We start from the raw sequence: 18,972 nt of genomic DNA, 5'->3' as shown, positions 1-18,972 counted from the left end.
GTCGATCAGTCTGTGGCACTGCTCAGGTGTTATGAGAGCCCAGGTTGCGCTGATAGTGGCCTTCAGCTCTTCTGCATTGTTGGGTCTGGCATATCGTATCTTGCTCTTCACAATACCCCATAGATTTTCTATGGGGTTAAGGTCAGGCGAGTTTGCTGGCCAATTAAGAACAGGGATACCATGGTCCTTAAACCAGATACTGGTTGCTTTGGCACTGTGTGCAGGTGCCAAGTCCTGTTGGAAAATGAAATCTGCATCTCCATAAAGTTGGTCAGCAGCAGGACGCATGAAGTGCTCTAAAACTTCCTGGTATACGGCTGCGTTGACCTTGGACCTCAGAAAACACAGTGGACCAACACCAGCAGATGACATGGCAGCCCAAACCATCACTGACTGTGGAAACTTCACACTGGACCTCAAGCAACGTGGATTGTGTGCCTCTCCACTCTTCCTCCAGACTCTGGGACCCTGATTTCCAAAGGAAATGCAAAATTTACTTTCATCAGAAAACATAACTTTGGACCACTCAGCAGCAGTCCAGTCCTTTTTGTCTTTAGCCCAGGCGAGACGCTTCTGACGCTGTCTGTTGTTCAAGAGTAGCTTGACACAAGGAATGCGACAGCTGAAACCCATGTCTTGCATACGTCTGTGCGTAGTGGTTCTTGAAGCACTGACTCCAGCTGCAGTCCACTCTTTGAGAATCTCCACCACATTTTTGAATGGGTTTTGTTTCACAATCCTCTCCAGGCTGCGGTTATCCCTATTGCTTGTACACTTTTTTCTACCACATCTTTTCCTTCCCTTCGCCTCTCTATTAATGTGCTTGGACACAGAGCTCTGTGAACAGCCAGCCTCTTTTGTAATGACCTTTTGTGTCTTGCCCTCCTTGTGCAACGTGTCAATGGTCGTCTTTTGGAAAACTGTCAAGTCAGCAGTCTTCCACATGATTGTGTAGCCTATAGAACTAGACTGAGAGACCATTTAAAGGCCTTTGCAGGTGTTTTGAGTTAATTAGCTGATTAGAGTGTGGCACCAGGTGTCTTCAATATTGAACCTTTTCACAATATTCTAATTTTCTGAGATACTGAATTTGGGATTTTCCTTAGTTGTCAGTTATAATCATCAAAATTAAAAGAAATAAACATTTGAAATATATCAGTCTGTGTGTAATGAATGAATATAATGTACAAGTTTCACTTTTTGAATGGAATTAGTGAAATAAATCAACTTTTTGATGATATTCTAATTATATGACCAGCACCTGTACATGCCATTTAAAAAAAAGAAAAAACTTATTTGCTTTTTTAGTTCCAAAGGTGCAATTTTTAGCAGTAGGCTACAGATGTGGTTATTAAATATATATATTTTTTTTTTTACAGTATAGGGTTACACTTTTTAGGGTTTTATATACACACACACACAAACTGACATTTGCTCATAATTTATTATATACAATAGCTAAAATGTAATTGATACTCTTCCCTTACAAAATTACTGCTTTCTTTTTCAGCGTATCTGTTACATTCTTACTGCGTAATAATGCGTTGCTTACTTATTTAGTGAAAATGCTTGGCAATTGTGTCGTGTAGCAATAATCATGGGCACTCTGATTGTGGACGAGGCTGTCACTCATCCACTCGTGCGTTTGTTTTTTTCTTTCATCACAGGCTTTTCCAGTGCGCGCAGTTCATGTAGTTTACTCTCCTCCCGTTTCCTCCTCCTGTCCAGTGAGCGTGAGCCTGCAGCCAGTGATGATCCCAGCATCCCTGCCGAGACCGAGACCACGACCACACCACCGCGTTGTTTTTATTTAATGCACATTTAAATGCCACAAACCGGAATATCGAATTTTCATTAGAATCGTCTGAGCGAGTGTTCGTGCAGATGGACTAACAGCGAACGTGCGAAAACAAGCGCACACTGGCTGGAATCGCGCGGTGAAAGGTAGCTGTTTATTTAATGTTATATATGATATGTGTGCTAATAAACGTCTGATTGATTTGTAATGTCTATGGGAGACAGTCCTTTGTTTTATTAGGAAACAAAGGGCTTCCCGACCTGGAAAGGTGAATTGTACCTGTGTTATTGGATGCATGAGGACAAAAGAACAGCTTTATGTTGTGCATCGTTATTAATTAATCTCTAAATTCGTCATTATATTGCTTATATATGAAGTACGGACTAAATTATGTTTTCTCTCTCTCTCTCTTTGCCTATCCCTCCATATGTCTCTTATTTTCCCCACGGCTTTGTCTATTTGACCTCATGTTGTCACGAGAGAATCCAGTGCTTATTTTTGACTGACACCATATGTTCCCATATACAGTATTTACCGTGAAAAATTTACGTTTTTTCGTGAGTTTAATTATCAAATTTAACCCTTTTATTTGTAAAACGTGAATAAAGAAAAACGAGTAATGTCCTTGCAGAACATTGCCTCATTTTCTGTCAAGTTTACCGACGTTTCCTTCAACCTTAAAACACAACACGATTCAAAATAGATAAAACACCTGTGAAGAAAAAACAAGAATTAGAAAAAAAAAAAAACAGTAGGCGGGAAATTCCTTCGTTTTATCACGGTGGGCCGTTTTTTACAGACTTTAATGTAAAGTTGAATACATATGATGTTAAGTGTATTACAGTCGAATCTATATTCTGCTGAAAAAATGAATGTTATAACATCTATGTCTGTAATCGAGGTCAGCTTCATGACCTACATAATAGGTTAAGAGGTTAAAATGAGATAAACAAGCATGCGTGATAATGAACAAACCATTGCTATGATAAAATGATCTTCTAACAAAGCAGATGAGATGTCTTTGTGGGACAAATAGCTCTGGGATGCTGAATTGTGAGGGATGTGATGTGTGTGTTGATGACACCATGTGCTGGAGTGTGAGTTTGCATCTCATCATGCATTTCTGTGCGCTCACCGCCGATGGTAATGAGATTCATCCCCTGTGCACATTAATCTCACTATTTTTCTCCTGTTTTTAGCCACACGGGACGCCGTCTGAACATCATTGTGAACATCATCAGCTGGCCACATTCGCACCCTCCGCCGTCTCTATGGAAACCGAGTACCATCAGGCATCATTGGGCTCTCTGGTTTGTACCCAAGATGAAGAGCCGATGAGCTGCCAGACCCCGGGCCCTGTGACATACCAGCCGGGGACAACCGGGGTCGGATCAGACTCTTTCCCATGTCTGCGTCCCCTTGCTTTCCCCCAGCAGTCCAACGAGGACGCGCGGCGCTCGGGAGAGATAACCATTATTGTCAAGGAGAAAGCCGAGAGTGGTACTTCATCATTTCATCAATAATATGTCATTCTGGGAGGGTTTTTTGAGGGAGGAGGGAAAAGAATAATTGATATGAAAGCATCTGCTTTGTCTCCAGGAAGAAAATGTTGGGGACTTTCAGGTCCTGCTATGCCAATCACACTACAGTCATTTGCATACAGCAATCAGGATAATGACTTTAAAAATGGCATGTAATTAAACAGGCAAACAATGGAGGTGAAGTGAGTGTTTTCAGAGCTCAAAAACTGCAGCTACAAAAAGACAAAAAAAAAAAAAAAAGATCTAAATGACTGTAAAACCAAATTGGTGTTATTTTATTATTATTTCTATATTATAGCATTTGTTTTTTTTTTTATATTTATTCCAGTTTTAAGACATAGCACTTAAGCTTATTTTCGGTATATTCGGTTAGTTGCCAGTGCAACATTTCACTTTACTTTTATCAATTTTATATATTTTTTATTTTATTTTAGCTTAATGGCAGTTATTTAACAATAACAACACTGAACCAAATCGGCATCAAATACTAATTTTCTATTAAGTTTACATCTTTCATCTATATTTTTATTTTTGTATTTTATTTTATTTAAATGTTTTTTAATAGTATTGATTAACAACAACACTGAACCAAATTGATATCAAATACAAAAGCAGCTGTAAATTCAAGATATACCATCCCTGTTTCAGGTCTTGGAGTTGTTATGGTGAGCTTTCTTCATGTTCAGTGTTTTTATGAGCTTACTAGTTCTTTTTTTAACCAAAAACTGCTTTATTAGTCACATATTCAAAAATAAATACAGATATCTGACAGTTACAGGTCACTGCAATCACTGCAGAGCCACTAAAACCAGAAATAGACGGTCCTAGAATAGAATATCATTAAATATATCAAAAAAAAAAAAAAAAGAACAATTCACTACAGAGGTACATTCTGTCCCCACATTTTAAATATTATATATCTCTGTGTGTGTGTGTGTGTGTGTGTATACACATATATATATATATATATATATATATATGTGTGAAGAGTTCATTTGCATTAATTTCAATTAAACTGCAGTTGGGTTATTTTGATTAAGTACAAAAATACAGCTAACTAACACATTAAAAACATGATAACCCTCTTCATATATATATATATACTTTCAGGATTTTATAAGCAAATAGCTTTAAAAAAAGAAGCAAAAATAAAAGCTAAAAGTGAAAATGATTAATTCAGAAAGCACTTCCTAGCAGCACTGTTTGCCACAGAGCAAATCCGATCATTGTAAATAATGCACAGGCTTTTCTGAGGGGCATTTCTTTGTTACTAACCACTCAATGATTGAGAGCTGGCAGTGGACGAGCCCATGACTGCTTTGTTTATTGAGGCTCGATGATGCTCTGATGAGTTTGTTTGAGGTTAAGAGCGAGATATTTTATTTCCCTTATTTTACAGTTGCTGAGTGTATTGTAAATACTCTTAATTAAATTAAAGTTGTGCATCCTAATTAAATTTGCCAAAGGGGGTTCCTGGCAGGAGGGGCTGAAAGGCATGACAGAGCTTAGTGAACTAATTGCATTGGTGGCTATTTAATTAAAGTTGGTTTCAAGAGCACGCCATCCGGCGTTTCTGTCAGCATCACATTTGGAGCAAAACATGGTGAGACAAACAATAATGATAACAGACAGCTAGAAAAAAAGATAAAATTATAGTCTCTCAGGGATTAATGGAATAAATGTGGACATTTTATAAAATAATTGTTCTATTATATACTGCTGGTCAAACATTTGAAAACATTATCATTTTTAGTAATATTTCTTAATATTTTAGTGGAAAAGACTCTTTGCTCACCAAAACTGCATTCATTGAATTCTTAAAATCTCATTTATTCTCGTAATCAAAGAATTTTCAGTATCATTGCTCCAGTTTTCAGTGTCACATGATCCTTCAGAAATCATTCATAATAATTATTGATGTTCAATTATCAATAATTGTTCTTATTAGTAATGTCGAGTTTTCGCTGCTTAATAATTTTTTAATATTTATTTTACCCTTTTTCAGGATTCTTTGATGACTAGAAAAGTTTAAAAGAACAGCATTTATTTAAAATATAATCTTTTGTAACATTATAAATGTCTTTACTTTCACTTTTGATCAGTTTAATGCATCCTTGCTAAATAAAAGTATTTTTCCCTTTTCTTTTTTTTTTAACATTGATAATGATCAGAAATGTTTCTTGAGTTGCAAATCAGCATATCAGAACGATTTCTGAAGATCATGTGACACTGAAGACTAGAGTAATGATGCTGAAAATTCAGATTTGCATCACAGGAATGAATTTACGTTATAAAATTTACATTCAAATAGCAAACAGTTGTTTTAAATAGTAAAAATATTTCACACATTACTGTATTTTTTAATCAAATAAATGCAGCCTTGCAGAGACTTCTTTCAAAAACATTAAAAATCATTATTATTCCAAACGTTTGTCTAGTACTGTGTGAATTCTGTAAGACCTTGCCAAGTGACTAATTAAATTAGTATTTTGTTTGCTCACATCCTCTCTTTCTTTTGGCAGCCGATAGGATTTGTTCATCCCCGAATAATGGTGCTGCCTCCAAACCCATTCTCTCGTCTCCTCCTCGCCGGCATCATTCTCTCCCTCATTCGCACCATCCACATGTGGGCCGCACCCGGATGGGCAGCCGCTCCAGCTCCATCGCCTACACAGCATTCTCCCCACGGCCCTCGATTTCACGCCACTCCAGCATCGCCACCAACCCCCCGATGGACCGCTCCAAACCCAAAGACTACCTCATCCTCGCCATCATCGCCTGCTTCTGTCCTGTCTGGCCAATCAACATTGTGGGATTTGTTTACTCCATCATGGTATGTGAAGCTTGGGCCCTTTGAGTTATTCTACACACAGAAAAGACACACAGACTACTTTAGATGTACCTTTAAGGGACGTCTTTTGAAAAGGTACCACTCCAGTGACAGCTTTTGTACCTTTTTTCTGAGAGTGCAGGATGTCATTTGTGTCCCTAATATACTTTTAATATACTGGAGTAGCCCAGTGCCTGCGTGATTCGTCATAGACATAAACAGAGAGAAGTAGCTCTGGCTACAATGTTCTTCCTCAAGACGCACACAGTTCTGTTTATTAACCGCTAGATCTCCAAAAGTTACAGCTGGACTGCAGCTTTTACTGTAATAACCCTGGTTTGGATTTTATTACAAATAAGTTGTTTATCAACCCTGTTACCATCAAATATTCCCTTCAAACTATTAGATTTTAGACAGAAATTACATAACATGCTTTAAGGTCATCATATATATATATATTATTTTATTTTATTTTATTTTTTTATTTTTTTTGTCAGTATGGAGCCATCTTAAAATGTCAATGTTACCATGATTTTGTACAGTAAACAACTTAAGAGTTGGAATATTATTGCATTATTATTATTGGATATTTACTGAAATATAATTATATGCTGTATAAATATATGATTTATAATAATATAATATAAAATATGTAATTTTTTTAGCATAAGTCTTACAGTGTCTACCCAGTTATCATCAACCCTGTTACTTTTCTGAAGGAATAATTATATTCTAATACAATCGGTTTTAATAATTTGTCTTTAGACTGACATTTAAAAGCATTATATGTCCAATAGAGTGTTTAAAATGTTACAAAAATGACTCAAAACAGAAAAGGCACCTAATTTTTTCCCTCAGCATAACAGACTGAATTTTTCATTGTGTGTTACAGTGTTGAATGTGTAAAATGCTTCTAACTTTAATGGAACCTCAGATCTCACTGTCATGTTCTGTTAGTCGCGGAACAGTCTAGAGCAGGGGAACATAGACGGAGCGAGACGACTGGGTCGCGTGGCCAAGCTGCTCTCTGTGGTCTCTCTGGTGGGAGGAGCCATCATCATCGTAGCATGCGCTGTGAATCTGTCAAGTAAGCCATCTCTAACCTCTTCACCCGAGCCTCATGGGACTTTTTCCTCTTCGCAGTCATACGCACTCACTCAACATGAAATATGCTTCTCAATGCTGGATATTTATGCAGAACGGATTATCTGAATCATAACTCTATACATAGGACATCTAAGTAGGTCAGGAAGCAGAGACTCCTTTGTGGCTGGAGATTTTCTTTCTTTTGCTGTTCTTTTGAAGTGTTTAAATACTGCTACTTTTTCCCAATGGACATTCAGCCTTTTCTTCTACGGTTGGGAAAAATGTTCTACAAAGCTGTGGGTGATTAGTAGACATTTACACGGATTGCATTTAATTACTTGAATTATAAATTATACATGAATTACAAATGACACGACAGATTGATCTAGTGACAGACCAATGTTTTACACTATTATATGAAACATAAATGGAACATTGATGGTAACTAACAGAATCCAATCTAATCTCTCCCCTGATTTAACATCAATGAAACGGCTCTCGCAACCCATTTACTTCCGTTATGTGACATATTTCAGAGTGAATAGCACATTTAGTAAAAAAAAGAAAAAGAAAAAAAAAGACTGGATTTGATCCATTGGGAATTGGGAATTAGTGACGTCAAAAAAATCCTGAAAAAAAATTATCCCCAAAAATATTAGGCAGCACAACTGGTTTAATCAGTGATAATAATAAGAAATGTTTCAGCAAAGCAGCATATTAGATTTTTCTGAAGTATCATGTGACACTGAAGACTGGAGTAATGATGCTGAAAATTCAGCTTTGCATCGCAGGTATAAATTACATTTTAAAATATATTAAAATAGCAAACAGTCATTTCAAATTGCAAAAATATTTTACAATATTAACAGGTTTTACATTTTTTTTTTTTTATCAAATAAATGCAGCCTTGGTGATCCTAAGAGACATATTTCAAAAACATCAAAAAATCTTTCCGACCCCCAAACATTTGAATGGTAGTATACATTTTTAATGGGGCAGTTAGTGCAGGAAAAGCATTGACAAGTGCTTTTAGTCCTTTAATATGGTTAAAAAGCATCCCAGAATGCAATTTATAAAAGTGAGCAGAGCTGGAATCTAGACCAAGAAGGAGCTCAAATATAAGACAATAATGAGAGTTTTGTTTTTAAACCAATAACATGATTTGTCTGTGATTTGCAGTTAATGTCAAATCCTGAGAGTGGTGAGCGTGCCACAGAATCCAGCTTCACATCAGACCACTGACCCGAACACCACGGCCCATTTGTTTTGCCCCACTGCTGCTGTGACGGCAATCGCAACGTAGAGAGCAATCGATAATCGGATGACTTTGCTCTCTGAGAGAACCCTTGGTAATCTGCACCAACATGCCATCCTTCAAACAGATGGAGCAAGATACTTCACTGATGTCTCTCACATCAACGAGAAAAGAGTGAAAGAGTTTTACTCTTGCGTTTGTTTCCTTGACACTTACTCCGAGGCTGTTGGAGTCTCTCACACCTAAACTGTAGCTCACGCTCTCGTTGAGGAGAATTGCTGCTAAAGCAAAAGTATTTTTCCTTCTCCAGAAGCAGAAAACAAGCCAAACCAATATACAGACGAGGGTTTGTCAGATTATTCCTCCCGACGTCAGTTGCTCTGAAGATTGCTATGAAGTGGATCTCCTCAGTCGTGACAAAGCTCATGAAAACTGGAGTCGTGATCTCGTCCTTATATCAGAGACACACTTGATTTACCATGTTGGCAACATTTGTTCAGCTTTAAAACCTCAGAGAACCATTTATGAGAAGATGACCTGTGAGTAAAGAGGAGAGATGTCTTAGTAACAAGAGTTATCTTTTTTTTTCTTCATGTCTTTGTATGCTCTTCATTTAAAAATGGGGGGGGAAATAGATATATTTTCTGCCATCAGACATTTGGAGTTATATATCATATGATAACGTTCTTTATTTTTCATTTTACTTTTTCAAATGACAATCAAAGCTTTCTTTTTCTTTCTTTCATTCTTTTCACTTGTCTTTTTCTCCAGAAAATTAGACTGTTCTTGAACGTGACACACATGTAGTCGTGCTTACACAAAATGTAGCAAACAGCCCTAAAACTGTGTTTTGGACAACCAAAATATTGCAACTGAAAATAATCCACACCCTTTTTGATGAAGCAATATGCAAGCACTCACAGGCAAAATGGATTTTCATCACATAGTAAAAGTGTTTCTGGAAATTATAATCTTTATAAAAACACACTGTGTCTGCTGCAAACCTTTGTATTGATCTGTGTTGTTGGGTTATTTATATACACTGTGTAATTTGAAATATATGTAGCTAAATGTAGCCGAATCACAACCGAATCTTGCAATATTGTATTAATTAGACGTTGTGTTAATGAACCCGTCCTGTAGATCCAAATGGGACATTCGACTGGTAATACTGATGAGTCTACGAGCTCGTGGGGATGTTGTAGGTTTTGAATTGTATATGAAGAGGAATGTAAGATTTTGACTTGTGGGACAATGGGTTTGTAACGAGGGGCAGTTGATGTCAGCATTCTCTGGTTGTGAATGGATGTAGATTTTGTGCATTTCACTTCTGTTTAGATTCAAATGGTACTGCATATGTTATATTAGAAAAATTGTGATACGTGATTATATTTATGGTAGGTCCAGGTGGTTAAATCCATGCATTTCTTTATATCTTTTTTTAAAAACAGTTTATAATACATCCCTTTATTTTTCCTGATACCCTTTTGGCACGCGGGAATACATAAACATTCTTGTTTCAGTCCACCCTGATAGAATGAGAAAGAGCTGAAATGTATGAAATATTTAGCTATTACAAACATTGTGTACTTATTTTTGCATGCACCCTTCTTACTCAAATATTTTGATAGTCTTGCAAGAGGCACTCTTTCCCTCTATGTATCCTCCGCAGGGAAACCGAATAAAGCATTAAAAGGATGTGAAACAGCGGTGAATTCTCTCTGTTGTCTGATTGCTCGATTGTACTTTGTCCTCAGTTATTAGCGGGACTACGTTTGAATCTTCTGTTGCCAGGGATACCATCTGCCTCTCTTCAGGTGTGTGAGACGTGAGAATTAGACTGGACATACTGAAGACAGCATGGAGGAAACAGTGTAAAAACTGAGTTATATATAGGGATGTCGGTTTATTCGTGTTCTTGGTCACAGTGGAAAGAGACGGGAGAAGAAGAGCACAGAAACTTTGACTTTTAAAGGTCACTTTTATTTACTAATGATTCAGATCCTTGCTCAGAATTGCTGCATTTGAAATCCACGAGGAACAAACTACAAAAATCACAGACAAACAGACAGATAGATAGATGGATGGATGGAGCAATCGTGGACTAATGGTTAGAGAGTTGGACTTTGTGTAAATTTTGACCTTGTGGGGACATTTTTACAAGTTTCCTGTAAGGGGTAGGTTTAGGTGTAGGGTTGGTGCAATAGAAAACACAGTTTGGACAGTATAAAAACCACCCATAAAACATGGAAACACGTGTGTGTGTGTGTGTGTGTGTGTGTGTGTTTTTGTGAAAAGTCAGGACATAGATTTGTATAATGACAAAGGTATGACAGGTATTACAAGGTGAAGGTGACTTTTCAGGACATTGACACATGTCCCCACTTTTCAAAACGCTTATAAATCATACAGAGTGAGGTTTTTTGGGGGAAAGTTGAAATGCACAGTCTCCTGTAAGGGGTAGGTTTAGGTGTAGGGTTGGTGTAGGTAAGTACACTATAAAAACCATTACACCTATGGGATGTCCCCACTTTTCACAAAAACGAACGTGTGTGTGTGTGCAGAGCACATATTCTGAGTATGTGACACCATACTTGACCTCACGTCGCGTCCTTTCCTTTCCATTTAGATAGATAGACTAACTGACCTAGATAGATGACAAGGTGGACTCTGCCCCAACACTGACAGATGTTTTATGAAAGAACAAACAGAAGGTCAGAATGTGTGAGTGAGTGAAAGAAATAAAAGATGGCCGCCATTCTGCAGTGAAGCGAACAGTGAAGGGGTGGAATGAGAAAGTCTCGAGGGATGACGAGTAGTAGGCAGCCAGGAGGGAATAGATATTTAATGACGAAACCTCATTCTACCCTCTAAATCTGCTGCATGCGACAATTACAAATATCTAACGCTGCCGGAATGATCTGCACACTGAACTGGATGATGACTGACCGTACAAATGAGATCAGTGTGTGAACTGCAGTTTCACTTCATCCACTAAGATGCAGAGATCACAGCTGCGTTTGTGCTAAACACAACTCCCATCATTCAGTATTTATTAAACTGGAAATCCTCACAGACTCATGGGGGGGAAAAAAAGCTTTTCTCAAGCTCTTTGCCTCCTCTCTTGCAGAATCCTGGATTAGCTGGATTTCTAAGATGGATGTTGCATTACTAAGCACAAATGAATACTGCTGCAAGAGTGCGGAGGATTCCTGAGCCAAACTGTACGACACCCAAATCTCAAACAAACCCTCTACAGTACACCCAGAGCAGTATGAGGCCCATGCTCTACTTCTGTAGGCCGAGGTGTGTGTGCTCGAGTGAGTGATAAACAGCTGCATCAGCCTGCAGTGTCATTAGTGCAGTTGAGTGCAGATGCAGCACTAAAACCCAAACATCATCCCCCGCACAGCAGCACCACTGACCTTGCCAGAACCAACACTAGAGAAACAAACTTTCACACTCTTCTCATTAGCCAGCGTGACACTGACTTGACTGACTGACTGACACAGGCATATCAGTCAGAGATGAGGAGGTATTTCAACACTGTAGAAAGCTCATTAAGTCATTAAATGCATGAATGTTGCAACTAATTTTATGATGTTTTCAAAATGCATTTTAAAAAGGCCTAAATGTTTTTTTTTGTATTTATTTATTTTCAGAAAGTCACATTGTCAAAGATCGCAGTTTTAGTTCAGTTGAGCCATGTGCACTGAAATTAGTGACAATATGTAACTTAATATGGTTGACTCTGAGTTCAAAGTATGCATTACAATCATCAAAAATGATACTAAAGACATTTATAGTATTACAACAGACTTCTATTTTAAATAAAAGCTTTCTATTCATCAAAGTTTATAATTTTTTACTTTACTACGATTTATTTATTTTTTACATTTTGAGCAGCAAATCAGCATATTAAAGTAGGCTATATTACCACAGAAAACTGTTTTATAATAACTTACTAAATATTACTGTTTTTTTTAACCAAATAAACGCAGCCTTGGTGAGCATAAGACACTAAACCCTACATTTCTGTATTAAATTAAATGTTAAAATGTTATATTGAGTTAATGAATTAAGTAACATATTCTTCCTTATTTAGCCTAGTTGCATATGATTATTTCAAATGTTTTTTTTTATACACTACGAATTACAGCTTTTTGTATAGTAATATTTTTATTTTTTATTTTTTTTGGTAAATATTTAAACGACATCAGCAGCCTGTGTGTAGAAGTGTTTGCGCATTAAAAAATGCGAGATATTTGTTTACGTACGTTACAGAATCTCAGTGCGCCATCTGTCTTCACCAGACGGCGCGTTCCGGATATGACGCAGGACGCGCCGTATTTAAACTTGTTTTCATTATCGCGGAAGTGAAACAGGACCGTTTTCACAGGCTGATGTTGATATACTTCCACACTTAGACTCTCATTCTTGTCGTAAGTAAATATTATTTTACAATTTATTTAGATATAACTGTATAACGCTCTCAAAACGGACTTTCGCTATTTACTGTTTGCTATAATAACTGTGCTGTACGTTACCTGAGAGAGATCAGTTGCTCGATTCGTTCCTTTCGATTTTGTTATGGTTAGTTTTTACATATGTAAAAAGCAGTTTTATCTCCAGAGATGGCGGCGAAGGGGGCCAAGGAGACTATCGTGAATAAACTGGGCTTTAAAAGCAGCAGCTCCAAATCAGTGGAGATGGAGATCGAGAAACTGAAGAAAGAGAATCAGCAGCTGAAGAAAAGTCTGGAGGACACGAAGAGAGCTGGAAGACATCAAAACACACATCCAGACTCTGACAAAGCCAAACTCCTGGAGGTGAATTCATGTCTTCATACCCGAAATCTGATGGAACTTTGTTTAAAATGAAAAGAAAGATGTCTGTGAATGTTAATATTTCTAGAGATGTGTGTATGTAGAGAACGCTTTTCTGTGATGTTACATTTCTACAAAAAAAAAAAGTATTATTATGAAGGTATTTCCCCTTTTTTAACTGGCAGAGGATCTTGGCCCTGGAGACGCTGAGGGAGAGGAACTCGCAGCAGCTGCTGGGGAAGGAGCAGGAGATCTCCAGCCTCAGACAGCAGCTGCGTGCCGCTCACGGAGACGTGGTGTCTTCACTGCAGAGCCAGCTGGAGCAGAAACAACACGAGGCCCAACAGAGAGAGAAACAGTTTCAGGCTCTCTCACAGGAGACCGAAGACCTGAAAAACAAGTATTGTGCTGTTTCTGAGAGGTGTGACACACTTGAGAAGCAAAAGGTAGGGGAGGTGACTTTAGACCCTTTGTACGGCAATGTGGAACTTTAGATTATGATTTTAAAATATTTTTGAAAAAACAAATCTCTTATGCTTACCAAGGCTGCATTCATTTGTTCAGAAATACAGTAAAACAGCAACAATTTAAAAGAGCTGTTTTCTATTTGAATATATTTTAAAATGTAGTTTATTCCTGTGATGCAAAGCTGAATTTTCAGTGATTCATGATCATTCAGAAATCATTCTAATACACTGATTTGCTGCTCAAGAAACATTTCCTATTATTGTCAATATTGAAAAGCCTGTGCTGCTTCATATATTTATTGGTGATGTACTACCAAAAGTTTAATGTAAGGTTTTCAAAAAAAAAAAGAAGGCGAAATTAATAATTTTTAGCAATTATTTTTACACAATGTTACAAAAGCATTCCTATTTTAAAAATAAATGCTGTTCTTTTGAACTTTCTATTCATAAAAAAATCCTGAAAAAAAAAAAAAATGTTAGCAACATTGATAATACTAAGAAGCATTATTAATAATTGGGCACAAAATCAGCTGTGCCTTCACAGAAATGAATTCTATTTTAATACAGGCAAATACAAAACAGAAATGACTCTCTTGTTATGTAAGTATTAAAATGAGTAATTTTTAAAATGAGTAACATCTGTAATTTCCTGTCACTTAACATAAGGATATTTCCTAGTAAATGAAAGCATGGTCAGGTTCACACACTAGATGGCAGTATTTCATCAAATAACTAGTTTCTTGCTCAGAGAAGTTGAACTAGTGCTGAGGGAGTGATGTTAGTACACCGCAACTAATTCTTCTGTTTATAATGATATAATATAATATTTATTGATACTTAATTTGATAAATATTATGCTTGTGTTCCTTGTTCAAATTTTGTCATAAACTATATTGTGTGATATTGTTTTCCCCATAACCAGTTAAGCGCAAACCCAAATTTCATCGGTCAACTCAATCACACAGTATTCAGACTTCAAATATTCAGTCCAGAGTTCAGAAAGATCTGTGCGTCCTATGCTAAAGTAAGGTTACTGTTCAGGGCGATTCATCCTGTTAAGAGATTGATGGCCTGTTGGATGAAGTTCCTGTTATGATCAGCTCTCAGCAGAGCATCACTTTGTAAACAGGACATTTCATTACGATGCAGTCTAACATTAATTTCCAGTGATGCGCTGTTTGCTGAAATCTCAAAACATGCCGTGATATGATTTCTTTAGATTCATGGGCCTGTGACTGATATATGAATATTACAATTTTATGTTTCTTTTTTTTTTTTTTACAACCAGTTAGATTTACTCACAAATGCAAGCAATGTATAACATGAACAAAAAAAAAAATCTTGCATAAGATCGATGTTTTGATGACTCATCTTTGTGCTGTGCAATGAGAAAGTCTTCCCCATTAGGGCATACACAACAAAATGTGGTAAAATAAATGTAATTTTTTTTTTTTTAAATAATAAAGTTGTTAAAACTCTTTATCAGACATTTAATAACATCTCAGTGACAATTTGACTTTTTTTTTTTTTTATAGCACTCAAACAAGTCTTCTATTATTATTACACCATGTATTAATACATTATATCAGAAGTCATTCATATTGATGCACCATCATACCCTTAGTAGCTTAACAGTTAAGGATCTGGGAAGCTATATATTGGAGGTTCAAACTTCAGAATAGGTGAAAATTGCTAAATATAAGATGTAAAGGTTTTATCTTTCCTTGTTATCATTTATGAGATGCATTATGCTTCTTTGCGATTTAATTTTTGCTCATTTAGCCAGTGTTTATTTTGATGTTTCTGTGTCATTGGTCTCTTGACAGGGTCCGTCTGGTGAGCTTGCGGTGGTTCAGGAGCAGTTGCGAGACGTGAGTTCACATCTCAAGAGTTCAGAGCATAGCTTCCTGGTGTTTTCTTCCAGGCTCATGTGTTGTCGTTCCTCTCTCTGTCTTTGAGTACAGGCTCTGGAGAAGAACCATAACTGGCTTGTGTATGACCAGCAGCGGGAGGCCTACGTTCAGGGCGTTTTGGCCAGGACCAAAGAGTTAGAGACGCAGTTAAATGAAACAAATCAAGCACTCCAACAACAGCACAAAGAAGCCAATTCAGATGGTACAAAGCAATAAAATACTCACTCAAAATGGTCATATAAGGTCTGTATAATGCAGTAACATGATTCACTCTGTCTCCTCACCACACAGGCCAGTCCGGACAGGCGGCTCAGCGTGAGCTGGAGGCAGAACGCGCCCGAGTCAGCCGAATCCAGACAGAACTGGAGGATCTGAGAGGAAGGTATGAGGAGAAGAGCAGGGAAGCAGCTCAGGCCCGGGAGCAGCTCCTGGAGGAGAGGAGGAACGAGCGCGAGGCTCTGCAGGAGGAGAGGAGGCGTTCATCGGAGCGAAGCGCTCGACTTCAGGGAGAGCTGGAGGAGGAGAGGAAGAGGGTGGCCGAACTGCTGACGCAGGTACAGATGGGAATCATTCTGCATGAGCTGTTCAATGAAAAAGAGACTTGGTATTTTTGTCCTATTTTCAGTTACAAAATCTAACATTTTTTAAATCAAGATGCATTTACTTTGATAAATGCATTTTTGAAAAAAGTCTAATTAAGTGTTAAATTAAATAAAAATTAAGGAATTTTTTTGTCACTTTAAATTAAGGAATTTTTTTCTTCTTTTTTTTTCTTGTGTAAACCTCATTTTGGGTGGTAGATTGAAACAGACTTATACTAGATAATGTTTTTTTTTTTTCGGTGAATATATTAGAACTTTTAAGACTATTTACTATTAGGACTTTTTAAAAATATATATTTTTTATTTAGTGTATGTTTAGAATTTTTTTTTTTTTAATTGACTTTTTTTGTATGTTGATTTGAGACAAAATTGTTAAATTATCGTAAACATTGTATTGAAAGAGTATTGATTGAATTGTTCGAATGATGCAGTTCAGTTGTTTTTGTCATGAATATAGCCATTGCTGACATGGCGTTAAATCATAAATAAATAAATAGTAACAGCTTTTTTTTTTTTTTTAATGGTCAGTATCTAGATCAGTATCAGGGTGGGCAGTGGCTCATCTAATGCCAATATACATAATGCATTTTAATTTGGCAAGTACAATTTAGTGATGTACAAACATTTTGAATTATAATAATGATAATAATAAAAGTGGCCACTGCAGACTCAAAAGTGAATCTTGAAGAACAGGACAAAGCAATACCTTCCTTCAGCAAACAGTATTTAGAGCTTCTGGCACTTAATAATAACAAGTTATCATTTAATATATAAAATTGGTGGTCGCATATAATATGCTGAATTTTATAATTAGTTGAGTTCAACCATTTTTAAAAATATGACAAAGACTTTGCTCCTACCACAGTTTGCTCATGAGCACTGAGATTTTACTGGAAATACATGGGAAGTAGGCATGCACGTTGCTTATTATTTAAAAAAAAAAAAAAGTTATGAGGGTTGTTGTATATGTTGAACATTTTGATCACAACATAAATCACATGTGTTTTGATGACTTCACTATTAGTTGTAAAATTGAGTTTGAAGCAGCTTATTTGTGCAATCACTATATCTGCTAGAAAATAAAAGCTGAATAAAAGTTTAAAAGCTAAATGTTTTCTGTTTTGAAAGGTGAACCTACTGCAGAAATCCCTGATGAATCAGCAGGAGGAGAAGAAAAGAATCGCTATTTTGGAACAACAGGTATTTGGATCATTCTGTAACACTAGCGTTAATAGTAGAGCTGTGTATGAAACATCCATTTCATTCAATTTCAAAAATACTATAAAATAATTATTTTATTTAATATAATTTATACTTTTTTATAATTATATGTAATTATATATTTTTATAAAAATAATTTTTATAATTTAGTATATAATGTAGTTATTTTTATTTTATTTTTAAAATGACAAGTAAAAAAGAAGCAAATTAAAGATTATTTTTGTGTTCTCACCCTTATTTGTTACTGACCATCTTATAGATCCAGTTGTCGGCCAAAGAATCTGAAAGTGATAAACTGGACCGTCAAACCCTACAGCACCAGCTGCAGAAAGTTTTGAAAGAGCTTCGTAAGGCCAGAGACCAGATTACACGCTTGGAGTCTGCCGTGAGTTCTGAGATATTCTGTGACGTGTCCTGACATGATCATTGACATACAGTATCTGTCATATTCTTGTGTAATAACGTGCCTGTTTTGACCTTGTGCCACAGAAACAGCAGAGAGAGTCTCGCTTCTCTGAGCCCAGCTCCTATAACAGGATGGATTTCGAAAGATTGACTATTCAAGATCAAACCACGTCTCCATCTAAAGTCCATAACATGCTAGACGAGAGTATCCTGGAGTGTCCGAACTGTGGCGCTTCATATCCCACCAGCCAGCACAGAGAGCTGCTCGCCCACCTCGACTACTGCTTCAGCTAAAACACACGCTTCTGAAACACTTTGTGGATGAACTTCTTTGTTTAGGGCGCTTTTTGACTTTTATTGTAGCCACTATTCCAAAGAAATGTTTCAGTATTTTTATATTAACAAGTGTATTTTATTATTATTTTGAAGAACAAATATTAGTGTCAAATTTTTTAAAAAAATTCCTAGAATATTCAGAAAAGTATCAGTTTACATGTTGCATATTTAAAAAATATTTTAATTTATGAATTCAAATGCGACTTTTTTTTTTTTTTTTTTCTTAGTTCTCCTTTGGTGGCGAGGTCGATCTTTTCTATGCAGTTTTCTTGCATGCAATATTTAGCATATTCAGTTTTTTTTTTTTTTTTTTCAATCAGTGTTGTACCTTTAAAAAAAAAAAAAGGTTATTTACAGAGTCCTTCACTGAATTGTGTACTCCACTTGAATGAATAAACAGAAAAAGACCGATTAAAAGACTGTGGTTTGTTTCCTGGTTTCCCCTTGTATCCTCATCTGACGTGTTAGATGTCTGAGAGCCACTCATTAGCATCCATCAGTCCTGACTTTGCAAACCAAATCTGTCTTGAATTAGACTGCATGTGTAAATCCTGCATTAAACTATTTAAAGATGGGATTAAGAAGCGCAGCAGCCGGAGGAGAACAGGTCTAATTCTAGGGAAGTGCCATGCATTACTTCACCACCAGGTAAACAATATGAGTGAGAAAAACTGGACAAGAAGTCCAAATAA

The 18,972-nt window shown here is 36.6% G+C and overlaps 2 protein-coding genes across 3 annotated transcripts; both read left to right on the top strand.

Annotated features, from left to right (window-relative positions):
- The first annotated feature begins 1,362 nt into the window (after window positions 1-1,362).
- prrt2 (proline-rich transmembrane protein 2) lies at window positions 1,363-10,208 on the top strand. 2 transcript variants are annotated; one of them, XM_058793500.1, is made up of 6 exons: window positions 1,363-1,639; window positions 1,729-1,944; window positions 2,998-3,298; window positions 5,862-6,172; window positions 7,127-7,256; window positions 8,435-10,208. In XM_058793500.1, the coding sequence occupies exons 3-6, from the start codon at window positions 3,070-3,072 to the stop codon at window positions 8,449-8,451; spliced, it is 687 nt and encodes a 228-aa protein (XP_058649483.1). In that variant the 5' UTR covers window positions 1,363-1,639; window positions 1,729-1,944; window positions 2,998-3,069; the 3' UTR covers window positions 8,452-10,208. The 2 variants fall into 2 exon arrangements, with proteins under 2 accessions (XP_058649483.1, XP_058649482.1); XM_058793499.1 differs by having other exon boundaries at window positions 1,448-1,465; window positions 1,668-1,944.
- A 2,608-nt stretch (window positions 10,209-12,816) lies between these two features.
- On the top strand, window positions 12,817-18,593 carry cep55l (centrosomal protein 55 like). Its single transcript, XM_058792970.1, has 9 exons — window positions 12,817-12,952; window positions 13,143-13,339; window positions 13,522-13,782; window positions 15,630-15,674; window positions 15,768-15,918; window positions 16,008-16,270; window positions 17,447-17,518; window positions 17,799-17,924; window positions 18,029-18,593. The coding sequence occupies exons 2-9, from the start codon at window positions 13,145-13,147 to the stop codon at window positions 18,236-18,238; spliced, it is 1,323 nt and encodes a 440-aa protein (XP_058648953.1). The 5' UTR covers window positions 12,817-12,952; window positions 13,143-13,144; the 3' UTR covers window positions 18,239-18,593.
- Window positions 18,594-18,972: the final 379 nt, after the last annotated feature.

Source organism: Onychostoma macrolepis, chromosome 12, assembly GCF_012432095.1.
Source record: "Onychostoma macrolepis isolate SWU-2019 chromosome 12, ASM1243209v1, whole genome shotgun sequence".
NCBI classification, from domain to species: domain Eukaryota; kingdom Metazoa; phylum Chordata; class Actinopteri; order Cypriniformes; family Cyprinidae; genus Onychostoma; species Onychostoma macrolepis.
Note: the sequence above shows the minus strand (reverse complement) of the source record. Positions and strands in the feature narration are given on the sequence as shown.